This window comes from Motacilla alba, chromosome 2, assembly GCF_015832195.1.
Source record: "Motacilla alba alba isolate MOTALB_02 chromosome 2, Motacilla_alba_V1.0_pri, whole genome shotgun sequence".
In the NCBI taxonomy this organism is placed as follows: domain Eukaryota; kingdom Metazoa; phylum Chordata; class Aves; order Passeriformes; family Motacillidae; genus Motacilla; species Motacilla alba.
The window spans coordinates 131,436,320-131,459,981 of NC_052017.1; the positions used below are offsets into that span (position 1 = coordinate 131,436,320).

A 23,662-nucleotide genomic window follows, 5' to 3' on the forward strand; every position below is an offset into this window, starting at 1 on the left:
ATGTATTTTCTCTACAGATGCATTTTACATAAATTTTCAAAAACAGACAGTAAAGAGCACTGTATAAAAAGTATGAGCACAACATGGAAAGGATGACCATACCCCTGAAGGAAGGGACAGGGAAGAGTACATTTACCTGTACAAATCTTTTATCTCATTTAATTATTTGGCCTTACTAACTTTCTTCTTACATAGACTCAACAATTCATGTAAAATAGAATATGGCAACAGATGTCTAGCAGAAATCCCTAGTCAATTCTGACTTAACTATTAATTACATATCAGTCAGACATTGTTTAAACAAAATCAACATACATTCCTTTTTTTTTTTTGAAAGAATATGTGTATATGAAATACTATCAATTTAATTAAGTAAGTGACCACAGTTACTTTAGCCCACACTCTCTCTTAATGTAAGAAGAGGCTGAGAGTGCTGGGAATACTTTAGACTGAAGAAACAAACTTAGGAGGATCTTACCAGTTTGTACAAACACCTGACAAAAAGGTATGAAGTATACAAAACCAGACTCTTCTTAGTGATACCCAGTGAATGGACATGTGGGCAACAACTGAAATACTTGGTACATCCCTTTAAACTCAGGAAAAATCCTCTTTCACTGTAAGAGCTGTCAAACATTCAATAGAGCAGCTGTGGAATCTCCATCCTTGGAGATATTCAAAACCTAACCTGACAGTCCTGAGCAGCCTGTTGACCCTCAAAGAAATTTACATTAGCCAATATGCAGAGGCCACTTTCAATTTCAACAATTCTATAATTTTACCTTTAAAACCCTAGCTGTATTGAAATTATGTTTTTTCTACAAAAGTTTCCATGTTCTTACCTGCAAGTTAACTGCATCTTGGTAAGTCAGCTTCACTGCAGCTGGAATCTGGGAGTATACTAAGTGATTGTATTTGGGAATCAGACCCATCAGATCAGATATCTGCCGTATCACAATACTGTATGCTCTTGCTAAGCTGCTTGCAGATGTTAAATAGCTGCTTGCATTGCTGGCTTCAAGTGCTGCAGCAGCTGCTGCTGCACTTGTGCTGATGGTACCACTCCGACGAAGGTTTGAGGGGTCAATATAAATCAAGCCCGCTGAACTTGCTAAATATAAAAGAAAAGGTTACATTAATGAACTCATTTAATCTTTGCTATGTCATTTGTGTATTGATTGATTTCATGATCAAGATTTACAGAAATAAACTTGTAAATATTACTGACATCACAACTGTAACTAGCAAACAATTGCTAACTACAGTAAGCATACTCAGATCTTAACTGCAACAGATCTTTTCCTTTTTTTAAAATTCAAAACTAGAACTGTAGCAGTCAAGGTAGATCAACAGTATGACAAAGAGATAAGATTTCATCCTTAAGAGAATAAACAAAAGCAGAGGAAGGAACAAAGCCAGAGCTAGCTGGCATTCATGCATGCAATTCACTCAGACTTGCCTGCTGGGGTTGACGTACTAGAGGGAGCTGTGCTGGTAGTCCTCTGGTTCTGGGTGTTCCGTACAGCCCACTGCATGGAACGGGGAGCCTGGGCAGCACCGTTGGCATGGGAGCTGTTTGTGGTTCGCTCCAGAGGCTCATCAAGCATGAAGGTCTCCTGCTCTATGTCATCACTCTGACTGCTGCTGCTATCAGAGTCACTGGAATCATTTGATTGAGAGTCATCTTCAGAAAAAAATGCTGGAACACTGCTAGCTCCTGTTGAGAAAAATAAGCAATAACTGACAGCTCTACACCTGTGCACATATACATGTATCATGTCAGCATAGCAGACTTCTTCCATGAGAAACTACACTGTACTAAAAAGGTTCAAATACCACTATTGAAAAGGTTCAATAAATTATCATTATAACATACTGCCAATTCTCCACAGGTGTAATGAAAAAGCAGTATGATTACTTACACTTCAAAATATAAATTAAGAAGAAACTGGATTTAAAAATATTTCACTGATTCTACCCATAGGAAAAGAATTCTAAAAATTATGTTTCCAAATTGGACAGCAAGGCAGTTGCTCTCAAAAACCTGTACAATGAGTGCTCAGGTTTTGTGTATTGATTTGAACCATAAACCATTGTTTTCAACTACTACACTTGAAAATAAATGAGAGCATTTCATTTCACTACACAAGAGCACATGGTAATTTCTAACACATGCAAATGCTCTGTAAGATCAAAAAAATGTAGGTCACATCTTAATGCATTTCCTTGTCCAGAAAGTCTGCACAGTACCTTACTATTAGAGCAAAGGAAAACAGGAAATCTAGGAAAGGAGGAGAGTACTCCGAATATCTAAATTTAACCAGCTAGATTAGACCCAAAAAGATGTAGTGTACCTGCTTCTGACCCAGCAGTAGCTGCAGTGACAACACTTCTGCGCCCACTGGCATTGTCCTGGTTACTGTGGTTACTCTCACTGTCACTTTCTGTTTCAGCAGCAGCTAGCAAATCCAACTCCATATCACTGCCTACAAAAACAATGGACAAAACATCTCATGTTTAGAAGACAAAATTGTAATTATTGTAGTGACTCATATAAGACAGAAACAAACCCCAGACACTCATACTATATCAGAAGTTAATGGATATGCAGGGGGGTCATAAAAGCAGTGCAGACACCCAACAATACCTGGAGAATGCTTTCTTATTTTCCAGCAATTAGCCACCTGCTCTTACTCTGCACTGTACATGCACATTCAACACACAGTGAAAATAAAGGCTTTTAGGATTCAAAATAAATCACTCCAGCCACAAGACTCCACAACTCTTCATACACATGTACTAGGACAATTTACCATATGCTGTTTCAACTAGTATTTAAAGAATACTTGAAAAACTAATTAAATATACAGGTTCTATTCCAGTTTTAAGCTTTAAGAATGAAATGCTTGAATATTCAGCAAATCAGTAAACAGATTTACTATATTGGATTGGATGGATTGACTGGAAACACAAAGCACTTTCAGAAAGAGAAGATAACTTTTTTTAAAATCACAGGTTTGGGTCATCTAACCCCCAACTAAGTAATACAAGACAAATCATATTCACTTCAAACATTTTCATAGAGGATTGATTAATTATGTCTATGAAATATTGAATCATAATTTAGTGATTAGTTTGAGAATTAGCTTCCAGGATTTAAACTGCTTTTGAGAACACATCGTGGTTTGACACTGGCCCAACCACCACCAACATTTTAAAGAAGCAAATACAGAAGGTAACATACATTGTTAACCAAGAATATAATAACATCTGATACCTCTGGGAGCTTAATATTTTCTCCTCAACCAGAAAATGTTCATATACTTGTCTACTACATGTTATCTCTAATTTTACACATCTCCTGTAAGATAAGCAGTCTGGAACCCTTGGATTCTCTCTACTTGTGCAAATCTCCCAAATCATTATCACTAGTGACTCCAAAGATGCTTTTCTTTTTGATGCATAGTTTTCTCAGTCAGGCAGTAAATGTGGAAGATGTACATTATACATACCATCTTCATCATGCTCATCATGCTGTCCTTCTGCTTCAGCATTTTCTTCACCATGTTCTTCCTGTTCATCATGATGGTCTTCTTCACCCGCCACCCCCTCAACCACCTCAACCTGGAAAGAGATCGTAACATTATGCCAGACTATCTTCAATATCAGGGAATCTATGAGTTTTCCAAAAAGAGTGCAAAGTTTGATTTTAAAAAACACATTTTAGAAAGATGACCTCAAAATTGAACTGATGTGAACAAAAAAATGAACTTACAGCCACAGTAGTTGTATGTGGCTGTATAGTTTATAGTCTTGTGGGGGGAAAAAATCAAATACACAAATAAAACAGTTTTGGATGTTACATTTTAATGCTATAAGTATAAAACTGCCTACAAAATCAACAATTAGCTTCTAAATACTGAAGAGGTATTATCTGCTATTATCCGATGAAAAACCCTCTAGCTGTCTAACAGAACCTATATAATAGCTGCCATGTGCTGAAAGACTTTTTTAACAGGGAGAAATAAAATAGAAAACAACAATGACAAAGTTCTATTAAAAATACTTACAGCACTGTAAGATTTCATGAAGTACTACTTAACATCTTTTTCAAATCACATGCATGGATTTCAGATTCAGATGTCAAAGCATGGGCTAATGTATTAGGTGCACTATATTGAGAAGAAAAAAAAAGTACAGAAAGGAAACTGACCTCTTCTACATCAGCTGAAACAATATCATCTTGTTCTTCATCCCTGCCACGAACTGGTTGTGACTGGCTGATTCGTCTTTGCTGAGGATTCCTTATTATGTAGGATGACTGAGATTGACTAGAACTTAAAAGAAAAATATATAAAATAAATCCTCAAAAAAAGTCAATTTGGACCTCCGGATATCACTTAATGCAAAGCTAACAGAAACTTCAAAACAAAACCACCTTTAAAAAGTCTTTGAAAAGAACAGATAGTAAGCTTTAACAAGTTTTACCTGCTAGACTGGTCAGATGATGGTCTGGGTGGCAGAGGCTCCACAGAAAACAGTTCTTCACTTCCCTGCATGGCATCTATACTAGTGCTAGCAAGGGTAAAGGGTGCTGTAGGACGTGCAATTCCCATCCTGACTGGAATAATCAGAGATTCTGCTACATTGCACAACTCTTCAACAGCATAGGGCAATAATGCCTGAAATACACGTTTACATTTTCCAATTGGCTGTGGAATAAAATTGCTGGGGGATAAAATACAGAAAGATAAATGTCAAATACATCTTTTTTTCCCCAAAAACTTCATGGCAATATTAATTGTCCTAATTTTTTTCCTCAAAAATAATTTTAAGAGATACATGCATTTGTGTGTATAGAAACAATATGCACAATATTTAGGTCAGTGAAAAACACTGATCATTCAATAATTCAAGACTAAGGCTTGATATCTAAATCTACTACTGACAACCAACACTGTAATTTTAATATGTTTAAAAAAACTATTTCCAAAAACCCTAACACTGTAAACAAAAAGTTTGGTATGTAAGTTTAACATGTAAGTTTAACAAGCACTGCATTAAGAAGTTACATGACATACCAGCAGCGATTGTGCATCTTTCCAAGTCTGTCTACAGAATACAAAATCATTCCAATGTTTCTGCCTATGATTTTTATCAACTCATTATATAGGGAAAAAAAAGTAAATATAGGAAAAAAACCACCACAACCAACATACATCTTAACCACTTACTTTTTCTTTTTGGAGGAAGCCATCTCCACACTAAGAATGACAAACACTCTTGCCACAGAACGCAGGAATCTCATTGTAACAGCAATAGCTTCTTCTCTGCGGCCTGGCGTATACTTGTTCTGTAATTCCTTTACCAGAGTACCCAGCAAAGTATCTAACAGCTGAAGAAAGAAGTCATTTCAACTCATTAGTTGCGTGCAATTTTGAAGCATGAAACAAGAGAGATTAAGACTCAAAGGGAGATCACAGTCATAACAGTAAAAATTCACAAAACCAAAATTAACTTGAAGTTACTTTCAAATTAGTTTCCAAGCACATGGCCTGAGATACCTTATAATATCCTATTATTCAGAAAACCTACGTAAAACATGGCTAAGAGTGCTTACCAAAATGTCTGCTGTACATTTGACAATAAGGCAGTGTGTAAAACAGTCCAAGCGAATAGTTCCACTTTGCTGATTAAGGTAAACTTGCTCTTCAGGCAGAAGATGACCTATCCTACTGCTTGCACTAAGACTTGGAAAAAACAAAAAGAAAAGAAATAAATTTATGTAAGTCAGCAGGTGTCAAGTATCAGATCAAACCTGACATCAACAACTATGTGTAGATACACACGGGTCTTTATTTTCCTGGGAGCCAAACATGATCATAGACTTCAGGGCATTCCAATCTTGTAAAACACGTTCCAGGGCTAACTGGGCAAAACGAGGAGGTTCTAAATCATGATCAGGCATATCAGAATCTAGAAAGATAAAACAAAAAAAACCCCAAGAAAGCATAAGGAAGAGGTACTAAAATATGGAATTTGCCATTTATTTCACTGAAACAGCTCTTACCTTCAGGATTTGCAGTTTTACGATTACGATCTTCCCTGATTCTAGGAGGTCTGTACTGGCAGTGCTCTACAGTTTGCCTGGCAACTGTCTGTACTAAAAACAACAGCAGATGTTCTCCCCTGTAATGAAAAAATTGTTAGTGGAAATACAATATACCACATATATTTAGAAAATAATTTTTAAATTCTGCCCTAGTCAATGCTAATATGAACTTGCCTGCTATTTGGCATGGTAACAAGATTTGTGGTGGTAAGCAGGCGGTAAAGGAGATCAAGGCGAGCAGACTTTTGCCCAGCAATTAGTGTTTTACACTTGCACTTTTCCCAGCAATCACAGTAGGCTGTTGGAGATGTTCGTTTGAGCCTACAAGAAATAGAAAAGGTGAACTGCAACACTGTTCAGTAACATACCAGATCTTTTCTACACAAGCTGAGGGTGTTAGTGTAGAATGCTTAGATTTCTTTCTGCAGCTTTTTGTTTCTGATGGTAAAACACCAAAACGTAGCTTAAAAAAGAGAAACATAGATTCTGTATGTGGCAGCATTTGATGTTTGTCATCCATGTTTCCTACACTCATCTTAAAGAGGGCAGTTTCATTACAGAGCTTTTCATACTGTCTTAGTAAAATGCATCCATGATCATTTATTCTTCCCTAAAACAACCTCCATCCAAGAAAGTTAAGCTGAAAATACTCATGACATGCAGTAAAATCTCAGTAACTGTTACAGTGCTGAGAATATCTTTATAATTGTCTTTATTAGCTCTTTATAGCTAGGATATTAATGCTGTAACTTTTACACCCTGTAACAGCAGCACAGAATACACGCAGCTTCAAAGCTTTGGGCCAGGTTCATCTGAGATTTCTTGATTGCTTGCTCACTCTTCCCTTTGTTACAGTTGATTTTTAAAAGAATAATATCCTACATTTCTTTCCAAAACTTCACAAGAATAATCTGTCATCAGGATTCATAAAACTCTGAGGGGCACCCAAAATGAAAACCCAGCATAATTTAGATATAATGTTCTCACAGTATTATGCACTTTGAGAATTATTCCTTTACTCTAAATACTACCAAGTGGAAAGTACAAAACCACTGCCAGTTACTCTTTCAACTCTAACCTATTAAATAAATCTTTTTGAGTAGACACAAAACTATTTCATTAATATTCTGTTCTCTTCTGTAAGTTTGGAACACTTCAAACAATGAAAAAAATTATTAAGTACCAGTAAACAAAGGAAACAGCAAAATACTGATTTAATTTTAAGAAATGGAACACAAAAAACTTACTTGCAGTCATGTCCTTTGTGACAGACCCTTGCACATTCTGTGCAACAACAAAGTGATTCCAACAGGCCACATGTTCGGCATTCAAATATATCCTAAAAAAAAGGAGGGAAAAAATAACGTATAGTTTTTTTCCTTACAGGGCTTGCAATATCACACTTTTTCAGGTTACAATGAAACTGCACTTGTTTAAATTGATGCCTAAACTTAGAAGTGGGTCCGTTCTAGAAAGTGAAACTTAGTTGTTACATTAGAATATTCAGTGATTTCAAAGAGCCATGTCCATCAAAATTTTTGCCAAAGTCGGCCAGAGGGGAAAAGCCACACCCAGTAACAACCAGGTCGGGAGGAACACAGTCAGCTTTGAGACTACACAGCAGTTTGGGGAGGCAGTACTTACACCAGACTTAAAAGTCACAGTAATTTAAACAATGCAATTAATCTTTTAAAAATCATATTAGTAGACTAACACAAGACATGGTTGAAACACATTCCTATTTGTTGAAAAAAAAAGAAAAAGAGCTTACTTGGTTAATATGTTCTGCGCCAGTCCAAGTAAAACTGCATGTATCATTACAACACAAAACATACAAAGGAGAATCATCTGGATTTGTACCAGAAGGACAAACCATTCCCATAAACACATCATCTTCTTTTTCACTGGAAGTTGCTTCAGCTAAAATAATAGAATAACAGTGTTAAAAACAACCTCTCCAAAAAAACCCCAAAAATATCCAGCAGAAGTATCCGTTCTTGGCAGATGCTTGCCATTACAAAATCTCATACAGCATTAGAAGTTTGAATAAAACCCATTACAGCTTTTTGAGAAAACTTTCTGCTTGTCACATTATTTCTTATAGAAGACACTGCAAATTCCTGACTGAAAAACACAACCATTATTTCTTTCCCAGTTCTAAATTCACTATTACTTTAATCAATTCAATGAATCACCATTTTGAAGGATTATGGACCATATTCTTAAAAGGAGTATTCTTGTCCCACACGAAGTCCTACAGAACTGTGGTGTCACAAGCTCTAATGTGCTTAAGTTTTTCTCTAAATTCATTTTCACATATTTCTCCCAAAAAAAATTAAATACCAACATTACAAGAGAGTCACAAAATATTTGTTTGTATATAAGTCTTTTCAGAAACAGAATCTAGCTTGGCATATCACTGTATCAGGTTTTTTCAATTTCAACAAAGAAGTTCCACATGATACAATTGTGCTACCAAAAAATAGTACTTTAATCCGCTGGTTTATAAAACAATGAAATGCCAAAAAGACTATAAAGAACACAAAAGCAATAATATTCACAGAAATCTACTGCTATATACAAACTGCAAAAGAGAAAGATACTTCATAAGAGCAAAATTTCCAAAACATGCAGCAATCTACAGTGTTAGTAACAACTCTGCACACATGCCGAAGTTTAGAAGGAAGCCACATGCTAACAATCACTAAAACTGTTGTACCTTTAGCAATCTTCTGTGCAGTTTCTAGAATTGTAATTGCAGCAGGATATGCCCGGCCACTAACTGCTGACATAAACGGTGTCATGCCTCTCGCATCCCTAGGCGAAAAAATCCCGACAGACAAGTTAAAACACTGATTTTTTTCATTGTAACAGGAGACACAGGATACAAATACATGAAAACTTAGCACTGCTGATCTTGTGCAATCAGAAAAAACACAGAGTGATTAAGCACTCCTGTTTAGTTTACTTCTCTGAAACAGACATACTTTTGAAGGATGGCAGGACACAACACAGCTGTATTCTAACACTCTCAATTTTAACTAACAGGCCTTTATGCAACCTTTTTAAAAAGGCTTCTATGTCATTGATTTAAGGTAGCATAACATTACAAAAGAACTCTCATGAAAATCCTTACTTAGCTGACAGCAATTCTCGGAGATAAGGCTGTAGAACAACACTATCACACAGCAATTTCAGTATGAAATGAGCATTTGCCTTCCGATCCTTCGATTCCACTACAGATGGTTCTGTAGAAGGACCTGCAGTAAGAAAAAAATTGCAGAGAAACTGTTTTTCCTCGAAAAAATTACTACCTGCTAAAAGCAAGTAGTTCACTGTGGTGAATAACTGGTAACTTGACTATTCAGTGGTTTCAGCAATACTTCACTGAAGTACTGTAAATTTCAATTCTAAATTATATTTGAAATACAGAGGGTAATCCCAATTTCATGCTGATTTCCATAGTTTTACATATTTGTCACTCTCCATGTATATTTTTACATAAAACATAGTATGGTGCTTCATTTACTTTCTGCATACTTGAGAGATTCTGCTTCAATCCAATCTTCATCTGATAAGAGGCATTTTCAATGCAGAAAGTCTGTGCAAGCAAAGACAGCTTTTGAGATAATTTCCATTCTAAAGCATAATCAAATAAGCAGTATGTCCTCACCTGGTATTGTGGAGGTGCTGGGTCCTTGGCCGGTGCCAGTCGCTGCTGTGGTAAGAGATCCCACAGCGGGGGCCAGGATAAAATCAATGTCACCATCTTTCAGTAAACAGAACAGCAGGATGTATATCAATATATAAAAACATCCCTAACAACATGCTCTTGCTGCAATGTCTAACACACTGCAAGTTTTCTGTATTTAACTGGTAATCTTTCCCACAAATGGCCACATTCCTAGGTCTGTAATGTAACTCAGCATTACAAAGCAGACTTCCCAGCAGTTTAACACCAGCATTAAAAAGACATATACTGGATTAAAACACAGCTGGTAAGTCTTCAGTAAACTCTTCAAGTTATCTCAATGAACACTTGCTACCTCAATGGCATTGGACAGATTACAGTGCAAGACTAAAATAAGTTATTATTCACCTTAAAAACCATCAGTTCTTTATCAAATCTCTCTTTCTACAGTCTAATGTGATATATGAGCAGACTTACCTGGATCCATTGCAGGAGGATCTGGCACCCAGCTGGGAGGAGCTATTGGCGGAGAAACTGGGTCTTGGTGATCACTTGATGAAGCACCAGCCTCATGTCTGCCCAATCCAGCAGCTCTCAAGGATCTTCTCATCATTTCCCTTAATCTCAAACTAAATACAAAACCAAGGCAGAAATACTATCATTTTCACTTATAATTAGAACACATTTAAGAAAAATTTCACATTGAAAAAGGAAACCAAATGCCTCTTATCACCACTTTATTTCAGCATAAGTAAGAATGAGCCAGGAGGTACTTTTCATTACATTTTGTTGCACCAGAATGTTTTAGCGCTGGAAGAGGAGTCAGTCAGCAATGCTTCAAGCCAGATCTGAGCCCAGAACACATCCCTAGGCACCACAGCACTGGCTCTTGCAGGCAGCAGCTGATGGGCATTCTTATTGCTATCTGACATTCCTTTTAGCCCAAGCTCATTGCCAGGAGTGTTAAGCTTTTACAAGGATTTGCTCTTGTTGCTACTGCTTTTTAAAATCTAACTACAAAAAGAGGTTAATGAAAGGATAAAAAAATGGGTCTTGATAGAATTTCTTTTTAAGGACTGCTTAGAATAAAATGAATCAACTTAAATTCTTCCCCTGTGGTGTTATGTTGGTCTCACTATTATTCATCTGCTTAAGTGACCAACTCCCTCAGAAATTCTCTTAAAACAAGCCTGGCCACCATCACAGTAGTTCTGTCATACTTAATACTTCTTAGTAAAGAACACCAGAGCTTAACCTCAAATTCCCTTTCTCTACAAGGAGGAACATTTCCACTTCCCAACTGACAAAGCATGAACCCCAGAAAGGAGGATTAGTTTAGAAATATCCCACCATTAGTTCTCACACAAAAAAAAAGGTTCAAAAAACACTGGAACTCTAGTTTGGTGCTTAAAGAAGTGAAATCCAATTTTAAGCTAGCAACAGAGGCCAATTCTTAAGCTAGACTGAAGAAAAGAATTAATAACAGATTGGTAGTTAATACAGAAATTAGCATTCAGAAAACAAGAAGAAAGCATTACTCAGTTTACCTCCTGCTGCTTGATGATCCTGCCCTATTTCCTGGACCATTACTTGACACAACGGAGATTGCATTTGCAATAGCTTCCACAGCTGAGAGCCTTTCAGCAAACGTGTTCCTTTCAGAGCGCTCTGCTTCTGAAAAATTAAGAAAATTCAGTGCTAAAATTTAACTTGGGAAAATTGTAAGAAAGGAGTGTAAAATATGGAACATCACAATTTTTTTTCCCATTTAGAGAGACAGACTAGGCTCATGTACAAATTTTTATTTTGGATGCGCTTAACAATGATTCTAAACAAGCTTTCAGTATAATCAACAGACAAGGTCCTATCATGTAACTGATTCCAGACACTTGCTGAGTCAAGGCTTCAAAAAAACCTTGATAAAAATCATAAAAAAAACCAAAGAAAACAAAACACAAACAAAAAACAACTATAAAAAGTACACAAAACCAAATGAACAAACAAAACCACCAAAACAACCCACACCAAAACACCAGACCAGTAGAACAAGAAAACAAACCACACTTCACAGTGAGCATCCATGAACAATGCAAATGTGTGGGCTTGTAACAGACACACTCAAGGTATGAACCTTCTTAGGAGAACTGTGTTTGGAGTATAAGAAGGCAGTAAAATCAGTTTACATCAGAAAGAACTAGCATTTCTTCTAACACCTACAACCCTAAGCACCATAACACCTACGGGTTCTACTCATAGTGAGGACTGAGTTTTGTCAAGTGAGACACAGAATACTATTTTTTTTTATAAGTTTTTAGTACCAAGTAGACAGAAAAGGTGTATTTCTGAACAAAGAAAAGTATTCTCTTAAAGTGACTCTGATTGTTCTTTCATTACATGTCTCAAAGATGCAAGGGCTAGTGCTCACTTTCTATTCAAAGGCAATTCGATCTGCGAGTCACCATTCTCTGCACACTTATTTTCACGAGTGACGGTATTAAGGCCTGGACAGTTTATTTTTTTAACAGGAAAGTACTATTAATACCTTTCATTCACAGAATGAAAAGAATAAGGTAATCTGACAGTGTGTGTCAGCTGTTACAGTAAGGTTATTCTTTAACTATTTCCACTCACCACTACCCTAAGTAAAAGAGATCCTTGGTTTTGCTTGCTCACAAGCATGTGCAGGCTTCTTAGACAAAGATCACCAACTACCCAAAGCAGACAACTATTAAACAGTTACCAGCGAGAGAATACTACTCTTGTGCCCCTAGCTACAAGTTGATTTGCAGCTGTAAATGGATTGCCATGGTATTTGTGCTGTACTCCTTTCTCAGACCCACGAGCTCTCATAACTCACGACCCAGCACCTCTGGACCTCTCACACAAGGGGCCACAGCTCTGGAGAGTGATCTCTCAAGCAATACAACCACTCTCTGCAGCAGAGGTTTCACCTGTTCCAGAGAAAGTGATCTGTAACTGAATTTTCACTGTTCCACTTACAAAGTTAGCATCTGTTTTTGGAGAACCATCAATTGTAAATGCTTTGGCTCTAATGGGTGATTTGCTGTTCTATTGTCTAATGAAACCTGTCCCAGTTCTCCAGGCAAAACTCCTCCGTTAGCTGAAATCCAGTATCAAAACTTTTTAATGATTTCACATGCTTTGGACATTTCTTTTATACATGCTTTTCCCAAGATCTCTTCTATTGGCAAGACTGAGGAGATATCAATTCAAGAAGCAGAGCAGCTTTCCCCCAGCTTTTCAGGTCTGGGGCCACTTTTCCTGCAATTCATTCATCATTTATCCAACACTGCAGGAGCTATAGCAAAACTAGGCACAGGATGTGAGAAAGAAGAGAAGAAAAAGAAAAGCTTATCCCTGTCCTCAGTATTTGTTTTCTGGCACTTAAGAAGAAATCTGTATGAACAAGAGTGAAGAATCTCAAAACGGTACTACCTGGAAAGTGGCACTTGTTGAGAAATTGTTAAGAAATTTTTAAGAAACATCATAGCTGTATGTGTGGAATTGAAGCCTTTACCTTTAAGTCAAACTTCTTTTACTTTTGAAGAGACGACCATGTAACTCACAGACAGTAACATAAGCCATCACTGCCCTCCAGATATTAAACAGAAAAAAAAGCTTGTCCTAATATCCATCACTAACAGTTACAGTGGAAGGTAAATGTGACCTGAATCTAAAGACATGGATCTCCTTCAAGGACAGGTTTTATGAGGGAAAAAGAGAGAGGCAGAGGAGTGTCACAAGTCTATCAGGTTCGTGTTTTTTCATTTTTCAGAAAGTTAGATTACACCCAAATGAAGTTACTGAAAAAAATATCAAGGTTGCAAAGACAAGCACTCAAATTAGGAAAAGTCAGATTAAGTTTGCCTATGCATCCTTATTTCAACTTCCTTGCGTGCTTATAGTAACACAATCTTCAGTTACACAGTTAGGTTTTGTTTGTTTATTTTGGTTTGGGTTTTTTGTCTCGGATTGTCTTGTCACCCCACCCGCCCTGTGCCCAGCAACAATACCCCTGCCTCAATCAGTGCACAGGATGGACGACACGCTGAAGATGAAGGGTTGTACAGAGAGCAGGCTGTTTATGCCTTGTTTGCTGCAATGTTAGGAGCAGGTGTAGTAAGGCAGCAACAGCTTGGGAAGGAGAGGTGGAAACACTGTGCTGTGCTTAATGGCACTGAACATCACTTTGGAAAACAGGTACTTATTTCTGACACATCTATCAGCACACAGAACTTTGTGAAACAAGTTTTTACAGACGATCGTGATACATTTTACTCATTTCTGAACACCTAAAAGGTGCCTGACTCACAGAAATAATTAACATTCACAGCACAATTAAAACTATGATTAATCCAGTTGTAGAATTCAGTGTTTTGAAGTAACACCTACTCAAAAATCAGGCCCTAGGCTTCTCAAACAGAATGCTCAAAATTGGTTAATAGCTTTGAATACAGAAAAACTTCAAGCCATAATAAAACTCCAAGCAAGAGATGAGAGAGCTGCACATTACCCCCATTTTATAAACAGGGATATGAGGAACAATTAAGGTCTAGAAATGACTAAAATTCAATGACAGCACCATACAAAAATCCCACAAGGAAGTTCATTCATTATTCAGTGCAGGGTTTGTATGGTGTGCAAGAGTAAGGAATGGGGCCACACACTGAATGATGAGGATAAAAAGAAATATTGAATAGCTACCCATTCGGTGAGCACCGTCCATCTTGTGCACTGAATGAGGTAGTCCTGTGGAAAAAATAGTATGATGGTGTAATTAAAGACCATTTCACAATGCATACCCGTGTACAGCACATGGGTAAACTTAATTCTGCCATTCTTTCACTTTTGAGTGCTTGACTTAGCAACCTTGTTCTGTTAACATGCTTTTTACATAACAATATTTAACAGACATTTTAAAATTGTAACTGGCATTAATAGGTTGTTGTTCCACATTTCTTAATACGTATCAATGACAAGTAGCATTTCTAACTGAAGGTATTAACATATTCTACAGAACTTCAGAATTATTAAATACCATTTCTCATTAATTTTACTAGTGATATAAAGGAGATACTAGTGATACAAAGGTAGAAAAATATTTTTTATCTAAAATTAACATGTGAATGTCAAAAGTTTTTACACTCAATTTAAACAGCTTAGTGCTCTTAACTACTGAATTCTTTAGAAATTCTCACAAAACCTTATGAGAGTAATAAAAATGTTGTCTCAGCATCTTTGAAAGGCCAGGGCACATATTAGATGCTAAATTTTAATATATGCATATATGAAGAATGCAGCCTTTACTTCGTATTTTCTTGAAAATTCATTAAAATATTATTTTCATTATATTGCTGCGCTCACCCTCTTCCTCTTTTGTTTCCTTGTTGCTGGTTGGAAAGCATACAGACACACAAGCATGCAGAATATTACGGTTTCCATCGCATCTGTGGCCAAGGAACGTCTGCAGCATCTGTGGATTCTGATCCAAGACAACCGCTTGCTCAAGATTCATCAGGTATTGTCTGCAAGCCTCGTAGTCACATCGAAGAATGTGCTGCATCAATGTTTGTTTCTGTACTCAAAAGAATAAAATATTTCAGAAATGTGAAACACAAAAGGTAGATATAAGCTCCACAAATACTTCTAATTTTCTTCTAATATTGAAATTAAGAGGAAGGTCTTACTCTCCAACACTGGCTGGAAGTTAGTGCAGGAGCTGTTCAGAATATTCATCATCTCAATTATAGCACTGTTAAAAACAGTTGTGTGCATTCAGGCACAGAAAATCAAAAGGAATGGAGCAACAGATGCCATCAGGCTCACAAAAGCATTCCTTTGGCTTCACAGTTAAGATTCTTAAGATAGATTACTTCCATTCCATAGCTCCATGTAACGTGGGAAAAGTGATACAACTGAAAAAGCTTAAGGATGTACACGAATGAGTTCTAACCTAGTTCTTTTTAAACAAGTGATTTATGTGCTGAGAAGTGAATGATTAGAAGCTGTTGAAGATCTGGGAGGTTCACCCCACATATAACCAGTTTTTCCATAATGATGGAATGCTACTGCACCGTGAAATCAATCTCAGTTGAACAGGTACACAGTACCTCCAGGTGGCAGCAGAACACACAGCAGAGCTAACAAATTACTGACAAGATTATACAAGTATGACATATAAATTCACAGCAGAACTACTCATGCAACATCACTGATGAGGACAGGACTCTATAGGTGATTCAAGTGAAAAGACCTTCACTTTCCTCTCCTAGTTTGCTAGTATATGCTCCAAATAGATAATTTTTTTTTAAATAGAAAAAAATAAAGAACTATTGCATTCTCAGGGATCCAACCAATACAAGTTGCTGGATCTCTGAGAAAAACTGTGCACCCATGTGACAAATGCAACTGCACGGTGTTAGTAGCTATAAAAAGGTAACCATTTCAAAATCAATGCCTAAAAAACACCCTACTAATTAAAAGCCTGAAACAGAAGTCATGCATCCCCCCAAAAAGGGTCTTTCACTTTACTTGGCAAATTTGTTGGTGTTTTTGTGTTTCTAAGAGAATCTTCAGTTGAAATTAGCTTCTTTCCAATAGTGAAAACACAAATCAGTATCTGAACATGAAGCTGCCTTAAGCAGAACTTTCTAACAGCAAGAGGAAAAAAAAAAGCATAATTCTATAGCAGAGAAAATATTTTACCTCAACAGCCATAATGATAATAGCAGCTTTCTTTTTGATGGTCGAGTTAGCAGGAAGATTTGTTAAGGAATGAACACCCATTCCAAGACTACTAATAGGTGGAAGATCAAGCCAGTCAGGGTCTCGTATCCCACCCATACAATCTTTTGCCATTGGATAGATTGTACCATTTCCATCTCTAAGAATAATAGGCGATTCCTACATTTGGGAAAAAAGGTTTCATTATTAAGTCTCCACAATTTATAAATATTATCCTTCCCAAAAGGTCCAGTTCTTGACTGACAACAATTACAACAGTTTACCCAAGATTCTCATTTATGTCATTGACTCCTATCATTAGAAGTGGTGCAAAATAAGATAGGAAATTCCCTTTTGCAAATGCCTGAAATGTGTTTGACATAATAAATATTACTAGAAGTATCTTCCTTCTGATAAACATTTATTGATTAACATTACCAGTGAAACAAATAGTAACTATACTTTTAGCTCACTTAAATGCTCCAAGTTGACTATATTGAAATGAAACATTCAAATTCAATTATTTCACAAAAGTTGTTTCTTTCAATTATCCTAAACAAAGTATATCACGTTTGTGGAAAAGTTGCACAAAACCTCAATCATTTTTAGTGAATATGTACTTTCAGTCAATTACAGATTAATTTTTTTTTCTTTGTTAATATTTCTATTTATTCTCAAGAGTGGATTTATATCTGACCCAGCTCCAAAATACAGCTAGATTACATTCCAAAATGCAGCTAGATAATAAGTTGATACTAATCCAAGAACCATTCTGTCACCTTTTTCCTCCCCTTTTTTACATTCAAGGTAGAGTTTAAGTAAGATGTGCTTAGGTAAGTTGTTTGCTATTGTCCTTGTGCCATCTAAATATTCAAGGTAGCAGCAAGTTTTTCATAACCTGTTTGAAAAACTATTTCTTTGCCATTTTTTGGAAAAGTCTTACAGAAGGCTGTACCACCTCATTCAAAGATGACAAAAGTGAAGTGCAGTGAGGTTAAATGACTGAGACACAAAACCACAAACCTGTCCAGCTGTAAAAATAGCAACACTCCTCTCATTCTGACCCAGGAATGCAATGCTGCTAGTAGGGAAATTATTTTCCTGTTCAGCCTTTCCTGTGGCAAGGTCAAATATGCAGTATCGAACCCAGTTCCCAGTTTTCAGAACAGCATGCACTCCTTCAAAAACACAGGAAGAAAAAAGTTAATGCTTTATGGATGGCATCCAGTAAAAGAACTCTTAAGTAAAGCACTTTCAAGAAAGTATTAATATCAATGGAAGCACCTGTTTATGTAGTTTTGAAAGCAGGTGTTTTTCACTTGGATGAGAGACAGGTAATAAAGGAACCAACGGATTTGGACTCATGGGGTTAATCCTACTTACCTTTTGAATCTACATTTACTGCTAGGATCTCTGTTTTTTCAGGAATACACAGCTTTTTGGGTGTTCTTTGAAAACAGTCAGGAACTTTTGGAGTTCCGCCAGTTTTTACAACCTGAAAACAGATGTAAAATTTTAAGCTGCAATTAAGTACACACAGCGCTGACACTTGTAAATACTGATTGTTTCCTCCATGTTCCACAAACACATACCTGCAGTTCATCTATCCTGAGCAGCCTACAGTCTTGGAGGAGAGAAGAAGGATCAGGATCGGAGTTAGAACTGCTCTGACAGTTTGCATTATTGGAGGTGCCTGGAAATTTCACAGCAACATACGCACCATCCACTTTTAGCACCTACAGGCAGAACACATGAGAGTTTTACCAAAAGGCTGAACAACATCTGATTTACTTCAAAATAAACCACACCTTTTTCAGGGAGAGGAAAAAATTTACAGTATCCAGTGATAAAATTGTATAGCTCTTGGTCATTACACTCGTCATTTTGCTAAAATTACCAAAATTTGAAAACTCTGGATTTCCTAATGATTTCATAAGCATCCTGACTCATATCAGAGATCCCTCCATTTCAGCATACTCCATCCAAGAGAAGCCAACATCAACTGACTAGAGAAGCTCCTACTGGTCTCCCCTGGTCTCTTTCCAACTTCCACCTCCTGGAGGACAACTTCATGTTCAATGGCCTGGACAGACCTTTCCCTTAATAATTTGTGCAATCATTTTTGGAAATAAACATTATTCTTGTGGCAATGAATTCCAAACATTAGCCAGCAATTTAACAACAATGAAGTGTACAGAGTCTCCTTTAAGTGCCCATTAGCTCTTATACTACAAGATAAAGGAAAAAATTTCTTTTGCCCGCATCTGAAAATTTTTAGTGCTCTTTCCTCAACAGGACTGTACACAGTGGAAAAAAGACCTGATAGTTAATGGTCTAGTACCTGTTCTGTACACTCAATGATCAAGTTCTCCACTCAGTCCATTAGGACTGAAGGATACAGACAAGTGTATCCAGATGTTCTTCACGTGTGTGTGTGTGTGTGTGTGTGTGTGTGTGTGTGTGTGTGTGTGTGTGTGTGTGTTTGTCCTTCTCTGGCCCCCCAAGGAAACAGGAGCAATTCAACTCTACACTGACACAGGCATTTCTAAGACTGTAAGCCTCTACACAGAGCTGCTGCCATGCATATCTAATCAAAACTGTCAAAACAGGCTTCCTTCATACAGGAACTTCCTGTGCTATCAAACAGCTACCAAACAGCAAGGCCCTTGAATTTCCAGCTGAGACCATAGTTTTCCCAAAACAAAACCAAAGCTAAGGCAGAAGGGGGTGGGGAAAGAACAGACAATGTTTTAATTATGAGCAGAAATAAGAACTCTGTATGATCTCAGTCTTGATCAAAACTAGTTATTAGCAACCATCAGTCTTTAATAAGCCTTAATTTCTCAATAGTTTCTACAAAGAAAGTGCTTAACAAACAAAAGTCTAGATGTAACCAACTTATCTAAAAGGTCTCCAACAATAAAAAACATGTCTCAATCAAGATACTGTATGTAAGAAAAATCCATGTTTTCTACCAATTTTTCTAGCTAAGTGCAGCCTATCAAGTGCACTAGAGAAAATGATATATTGACAACCTTACAGCATTAGCAGATTCTTTTGTAATGAAGATTACTGTGGACAGGGTTACAGCAGTTGCTCCCTACATGCTGAAACTTCATTCTAGAAGCAGAATTACAAGTTCCAGTAGTAGAGCATCACTGATAGCTGTAAGAATACTACCCAAAAATTTCAAAATTCAGACCTAGTCAAAAGATTCACAAACATTAACTATCATCTGGACTATACAAAGACAGAATTCTATTGAGAGTGCCAAGACAACTCTCTAGAAGAAAACTGTGATTTAGTAAAAAGAGTTTATTCCATGTACATTTAGATGTTTCTAAGATAATCAGACTAACTTACAAGCCTGTAATCACATGCCAATGGTTCAATCAGAGCTTCTAGTCCAACATGTAGAATATTTTTCTTTTTTTTAAATGACTAAATGTTGCTACAAGAACTTAATAAACTTGGGCTGCTTTCTGATGGAAGCACACCTTAAGAAAAGGTACAATTCCCCAATCTTTAACATATCCTTTCTCCACAATTAAAACATTTTTACTGCATGCGTTCTGGCTGCTCTTAGTGTTACCAACTACATAATTTCTCACTTATATCTCTTTTGATGTATTCAGAGATATGATGGCAGTTTTGAAGTGCTGGAACTCTTACAGCATCCACATGACAAATATTTTTTCTTTCCCATTCGCCAGAAAAATCATGTATCTTTAAAAACCGGAAAATATGCTTATTAAGATTTTGCTAAGAAGATAATCACGTCTTCAAAGCTAAAATCAGTAAAGCTACCACTACAGCTGTTGCTTGTTATACAGAAGGAAAATTAATCTATCCCCTGATGTAGTGAGCAATGAGCTTCAGTGAAGCATTTGACAGCAACTGGACATAGAAAGCTCCGAAGCAAAGATGTGGCATAATGAGCCAGCACCAAAGATAAATATGCAACATAAACATTCCTCTTTAATTGAATTTATGTAAGTCTGAGATAATTTTAAAACTCATCACAAAAATAAAATGCAAAAACTTAAGGATTGAGATGCTTCAGCTTACACAAGTAATGTACTGCTGATACTGCTAATGTAAAAGTTTCACCAATTAGAAACAAGCATTTTACATAACTACATCCACAATATGTGCCTTTCTAGGACTTAATTAAGAGAATGAATTGAATGAAAAAAGCAAGCAACAAAATGGAAAACAAAAGAATTTTTTTCTGAAAAGCAGAATACCTTTTTAGTGCATTTTCAACAACAAGATAACAACACCTGGTCTTTTTAATAGAATAAAAAAAATTATTTGAGAAACTAAAAGATGAACACAGTTGTTAACCCCTTTATCCTTACTATCAATCCACTTCCACAGTCCCTACCACCAGAATGCCACTGGAAATCATTGAATCTTTCCGTCTCCAAAATCACCACATTCTTCCTCAAAACGCAGCAGCAGAAGACCAGGGAAATTAAATTTTTAACTTCCTATCCAATCTTCTTTTTGAAATGGAAGAAATTTTAACATCACAGAAAAGGCTTCTATCTCTACCCCAAAGGTAGTAAGAAATATTTCTTCACCTTCAAAGAAATACTGACACAATTTTAAAAACTATTGAACTTTGAAAGATTACGAACAGATTCACAATAGGGAGTGGGTAACTCTTCTAGGGCAAGATCCAGTCTGAGCTCTTTCAATTTATCCTTCTCATTGGAAGGCTTCAATCTCAGACAGGAATCAAAGGAAAAAAACAAAATCAAGTGACTGACTGAAATAATGCAATACAAAGTAAGAACAAACTACTCAATCCAAATTTATGTTTTACAAAATTCCTAGGAGCTGATAGGCTTTCTGGGTATAGGAACTGCAAAATTGGTAATACACAGGATTCTCACCTGGTTGAGGATAACTTTGATGACCAGAAGCAGTTTGGGGAGGCCTTGGACACTGCCAATGGAAAGCCTCAGACCAAAACGAACCGCAGCTGCCAAAGAAGAAAAAAGCAGCTCCAACCCAGGTTCCCCATCCCTCTGTTCTAGCAGTGCTTTCAGACACCATTTAAGCCATTTCAGAAGAAGAGATCTAGAAGCTAATGTGGTGAAGTAGCATATCCCAAAGCACATGGGATCAACAGAAAAAAGCTTTTATCCCTCTGATACCAGTGAGCAGTAACAAAGGCTTATTTCAGCCCAAATCTTTTCTCAACAACACTAAAGAACACTCCATCAGACTTCTCACCACTGCAGACAAGAGATGGGACAAGTGCCAGGCTATTTCATTCCATCAGTCTTTCATCAGGTAGATAATCCTGGAATGATTATCTCTTCCATCTAGTGACGGACTTGGAGGAATAAAGACTTAATTTCATTCCAAGCCATGAAGGATTTAAATTGAAATGAGATGGGACGGTAATAAATTCCAAGGAGCAAGGAGATGACTAACTACAGGAGAGTATCTAGCAGACATGCATTCTTAATCTTTCAACACCACCTCAGTGTGAAGACTTTGCACTCTCGTCAGACTCTTTGGTCATTCACTGCTTTGGCATCATATGAAATCCACACTTACAAAGCAGTGTGTAAAATGCAGATTGCACGATCTACTGGTATCAGAATGATCACAAACACTCATCTTGGATCTTAGCACTCAGGGGAGAGCTGCTACATTATCAACAAAGTGCCCAGCGACACAGGGGCACTTTAGAAGTCAACACCTTCTACCTGCCCACCGTTCTACAGAACACAGCAGGGGTCACGGAAGGATTTTAAACAGACATTTTTCAGAGACATCATGAAGCGGCTGCATACATCCAAAAGCATGGGGACATAAAATTTCTAGAAACAAAACCATTTCAGGAACACAGGCTGCACATCAGTAAATCTGAACCCCTTTCTTTCCTATCTCTAAATTCCACCACCCTTTTTTTTTAAGAAAAAGTTTTTCACCAAAAGAATATTAAGTACTGGAATGCTCTTCCCAAGGAAGTGGTAGAATCACCATCTCTGGATGTGTTTAAAAAAAGACTGGACATGGCACTTGGTGCTGTAGTCTAGTTGAGGTGTTAGGGTGTAGGTTGGACTCAATGATCTTAGAGGTCTCTTCCAACCTCATTATTCTGTGATTCTGTGTGATTCTCCTGAAGATTAAGTGAAAATTTTTCTTTTTGGGTAAAACAAAGAATTATATAAATAATTTTAAATGACAGCAAACATATTGACAGAAGCTCATGGCTACCACACATTATTAATTTTATTTTAAAGAATATAAATATTTAAACTTTTGGATGCTCTTGCAGGTAAAAGGACAAAAATAATTGCTTTATTCCTCTTACTCCTTCAAATCTGAATCATTACATAAAGCAAGATTTTTGGCCTCAGAAATCAATTAGTTTAGTGCAATTGATTTTATACTGTGCTAAAAAAATATCCACCAAATTACCAATGTGTATTTCTCAAAGATGCCCAAGTATTCAAATTCTCCATGACCACATATTTTACTGGATGACACTTTGAGAGAAACTAAGTGTTGCTCCACTGACACCACAATTTGTAACATCAAGTTCTTAAAACTCAAAGTTTTTTCAAAGCCTTTCCAATTTTCTGAAACATCAAGGCTAACATGTTCCCAGGATACACTGGAATAGTATATTCTCATGCAAGATGCTCATGCCACTGAAGCCACCCATAACAATACATCAAAGATGTGACCTTTCAGATTGTCAGTCAGTAAACAGAAGACCATGGAACCCAGATTAATGTGTATCTGGGTGGACTATAAAAGGGTAGAAATTCTTAACTCATGAAGTTCTAAGAGCCCAAACCCATCTAAACATGTTTTTGCAGTCTGAACCTCTGTACACACACTTTTAAAAATTACTTATGGATACAATAGCCAGATTATTCAGAATTCAAATCCTCTTCATGTATAATTCAGCTCACAACAAGCTCAATTACAAACATTACTGTTCCATAATGAAAAACGTTACTCTGGAGTCTGTAGGACAAAACTGCCAAGGGTAACTCTTCTGCAGACTGAAGTGCCTCTGGTTTTCCTTCATACAATCACACAGCTGATCCAAATTACAAACAGAACATGTAACAAGACTTAAA

General features: G+C 36.8%; 1 protein-coding gene across 9 annotated transcripts in view; it reads right to left on the minus strand.

Annotated features, from left to right (window-relative positions):
- Positions 1-23,662, minus strand: part of UBR5 (ubiquitin protein ligase E3 component n-recognin 5) — an 87,755-nt gene that overhangs the window by 17,998 nt on the left and 46,095 nt on the right. For 4 of the 9 annotated variants that reach the window (XM_038130171.1, XM_038130169.1, XM_038130176.1 and 1 more), the window contains 24 exons: positions 18,140-18,283; positions 17,931-18,042; positions 17,571-17,725; positions 16,530-16,727; positions 15,189-15,399; positions 14,529-14,573; positions 11,351-11,477; positions 10,281-10,432; positions 9,786-9,881; positions 9,249-9,372; positions 8,832-8,929; positions 7,884-8,032; positions 7,360-7,451; positions 6,287-6,433; positions 6,071-6,189; positions 5,850-5,976; positions 5,621-5,750; positions 5,235-5,395; positions 4,489-4,728; positions 4,214-4,337; positions 3,513-3,624; positions 2,355-2,486; positions 1,460-1,717; positions 843-1,111 (listed from right to left, as the gene is read on the minus strand). In XM_038130171.1, the coding sequence (XP_037986099.1) occupies positions 843-1,111; positions 1,460-1,717; positions 2,355-2,486; positions 3,513-3,624; positions 4,214-4,337; positions 4,489-4,728; positions 5,235-5,395; positions 5,621-5,750; positions 5,850-5,976; positions 6,071-6,189; positions 6,287-6,433; positions 7,360-7,451; positions 7,884-8,032; positions 8,832-8,929; positions 9,249-9,372; positions 9,786-9,881; positions 10,281-10,432; positions 11,351-11,477; positions 14,529-14,573; positions 15,189-15,399; positions 16,530-16,727; positions 17,571-17,725; positions 17,931-18,042; positions 18,140-18,283 (3,522 nt within the window). The remainder of the gene's footprint in view (positions 1-842; positions 1,112-1,459; positions 1,718-2,354; positions 2,487-3,512; positions 3,625-4,213; positions 4,338-4,488; positions 4,729-5,234; positions 5,396-5,620; positions 5,751-5,849; positions 5,977-6,070; positions 6,190-6,286; positions 6,434-7,359; positions 7,452-7,883; positions 8,033-8,831; positions 8,930-9,248; positions 9,373-9,785; positions 9,882-10,280; positions 10,433-11,350; positions 11,478-14,528; positions 14,574-15,188; positions 15,400-16,529; positions 16,728-17,570; positions 17,726-17,930; positions 18,043-18,139; positions 18,284-23,662) is intronic. The other 5 variants (XM_038130172.1, XM_038130174.1, XM_038130173.1 and 2 more) reach the window with 4 other exon arrangements.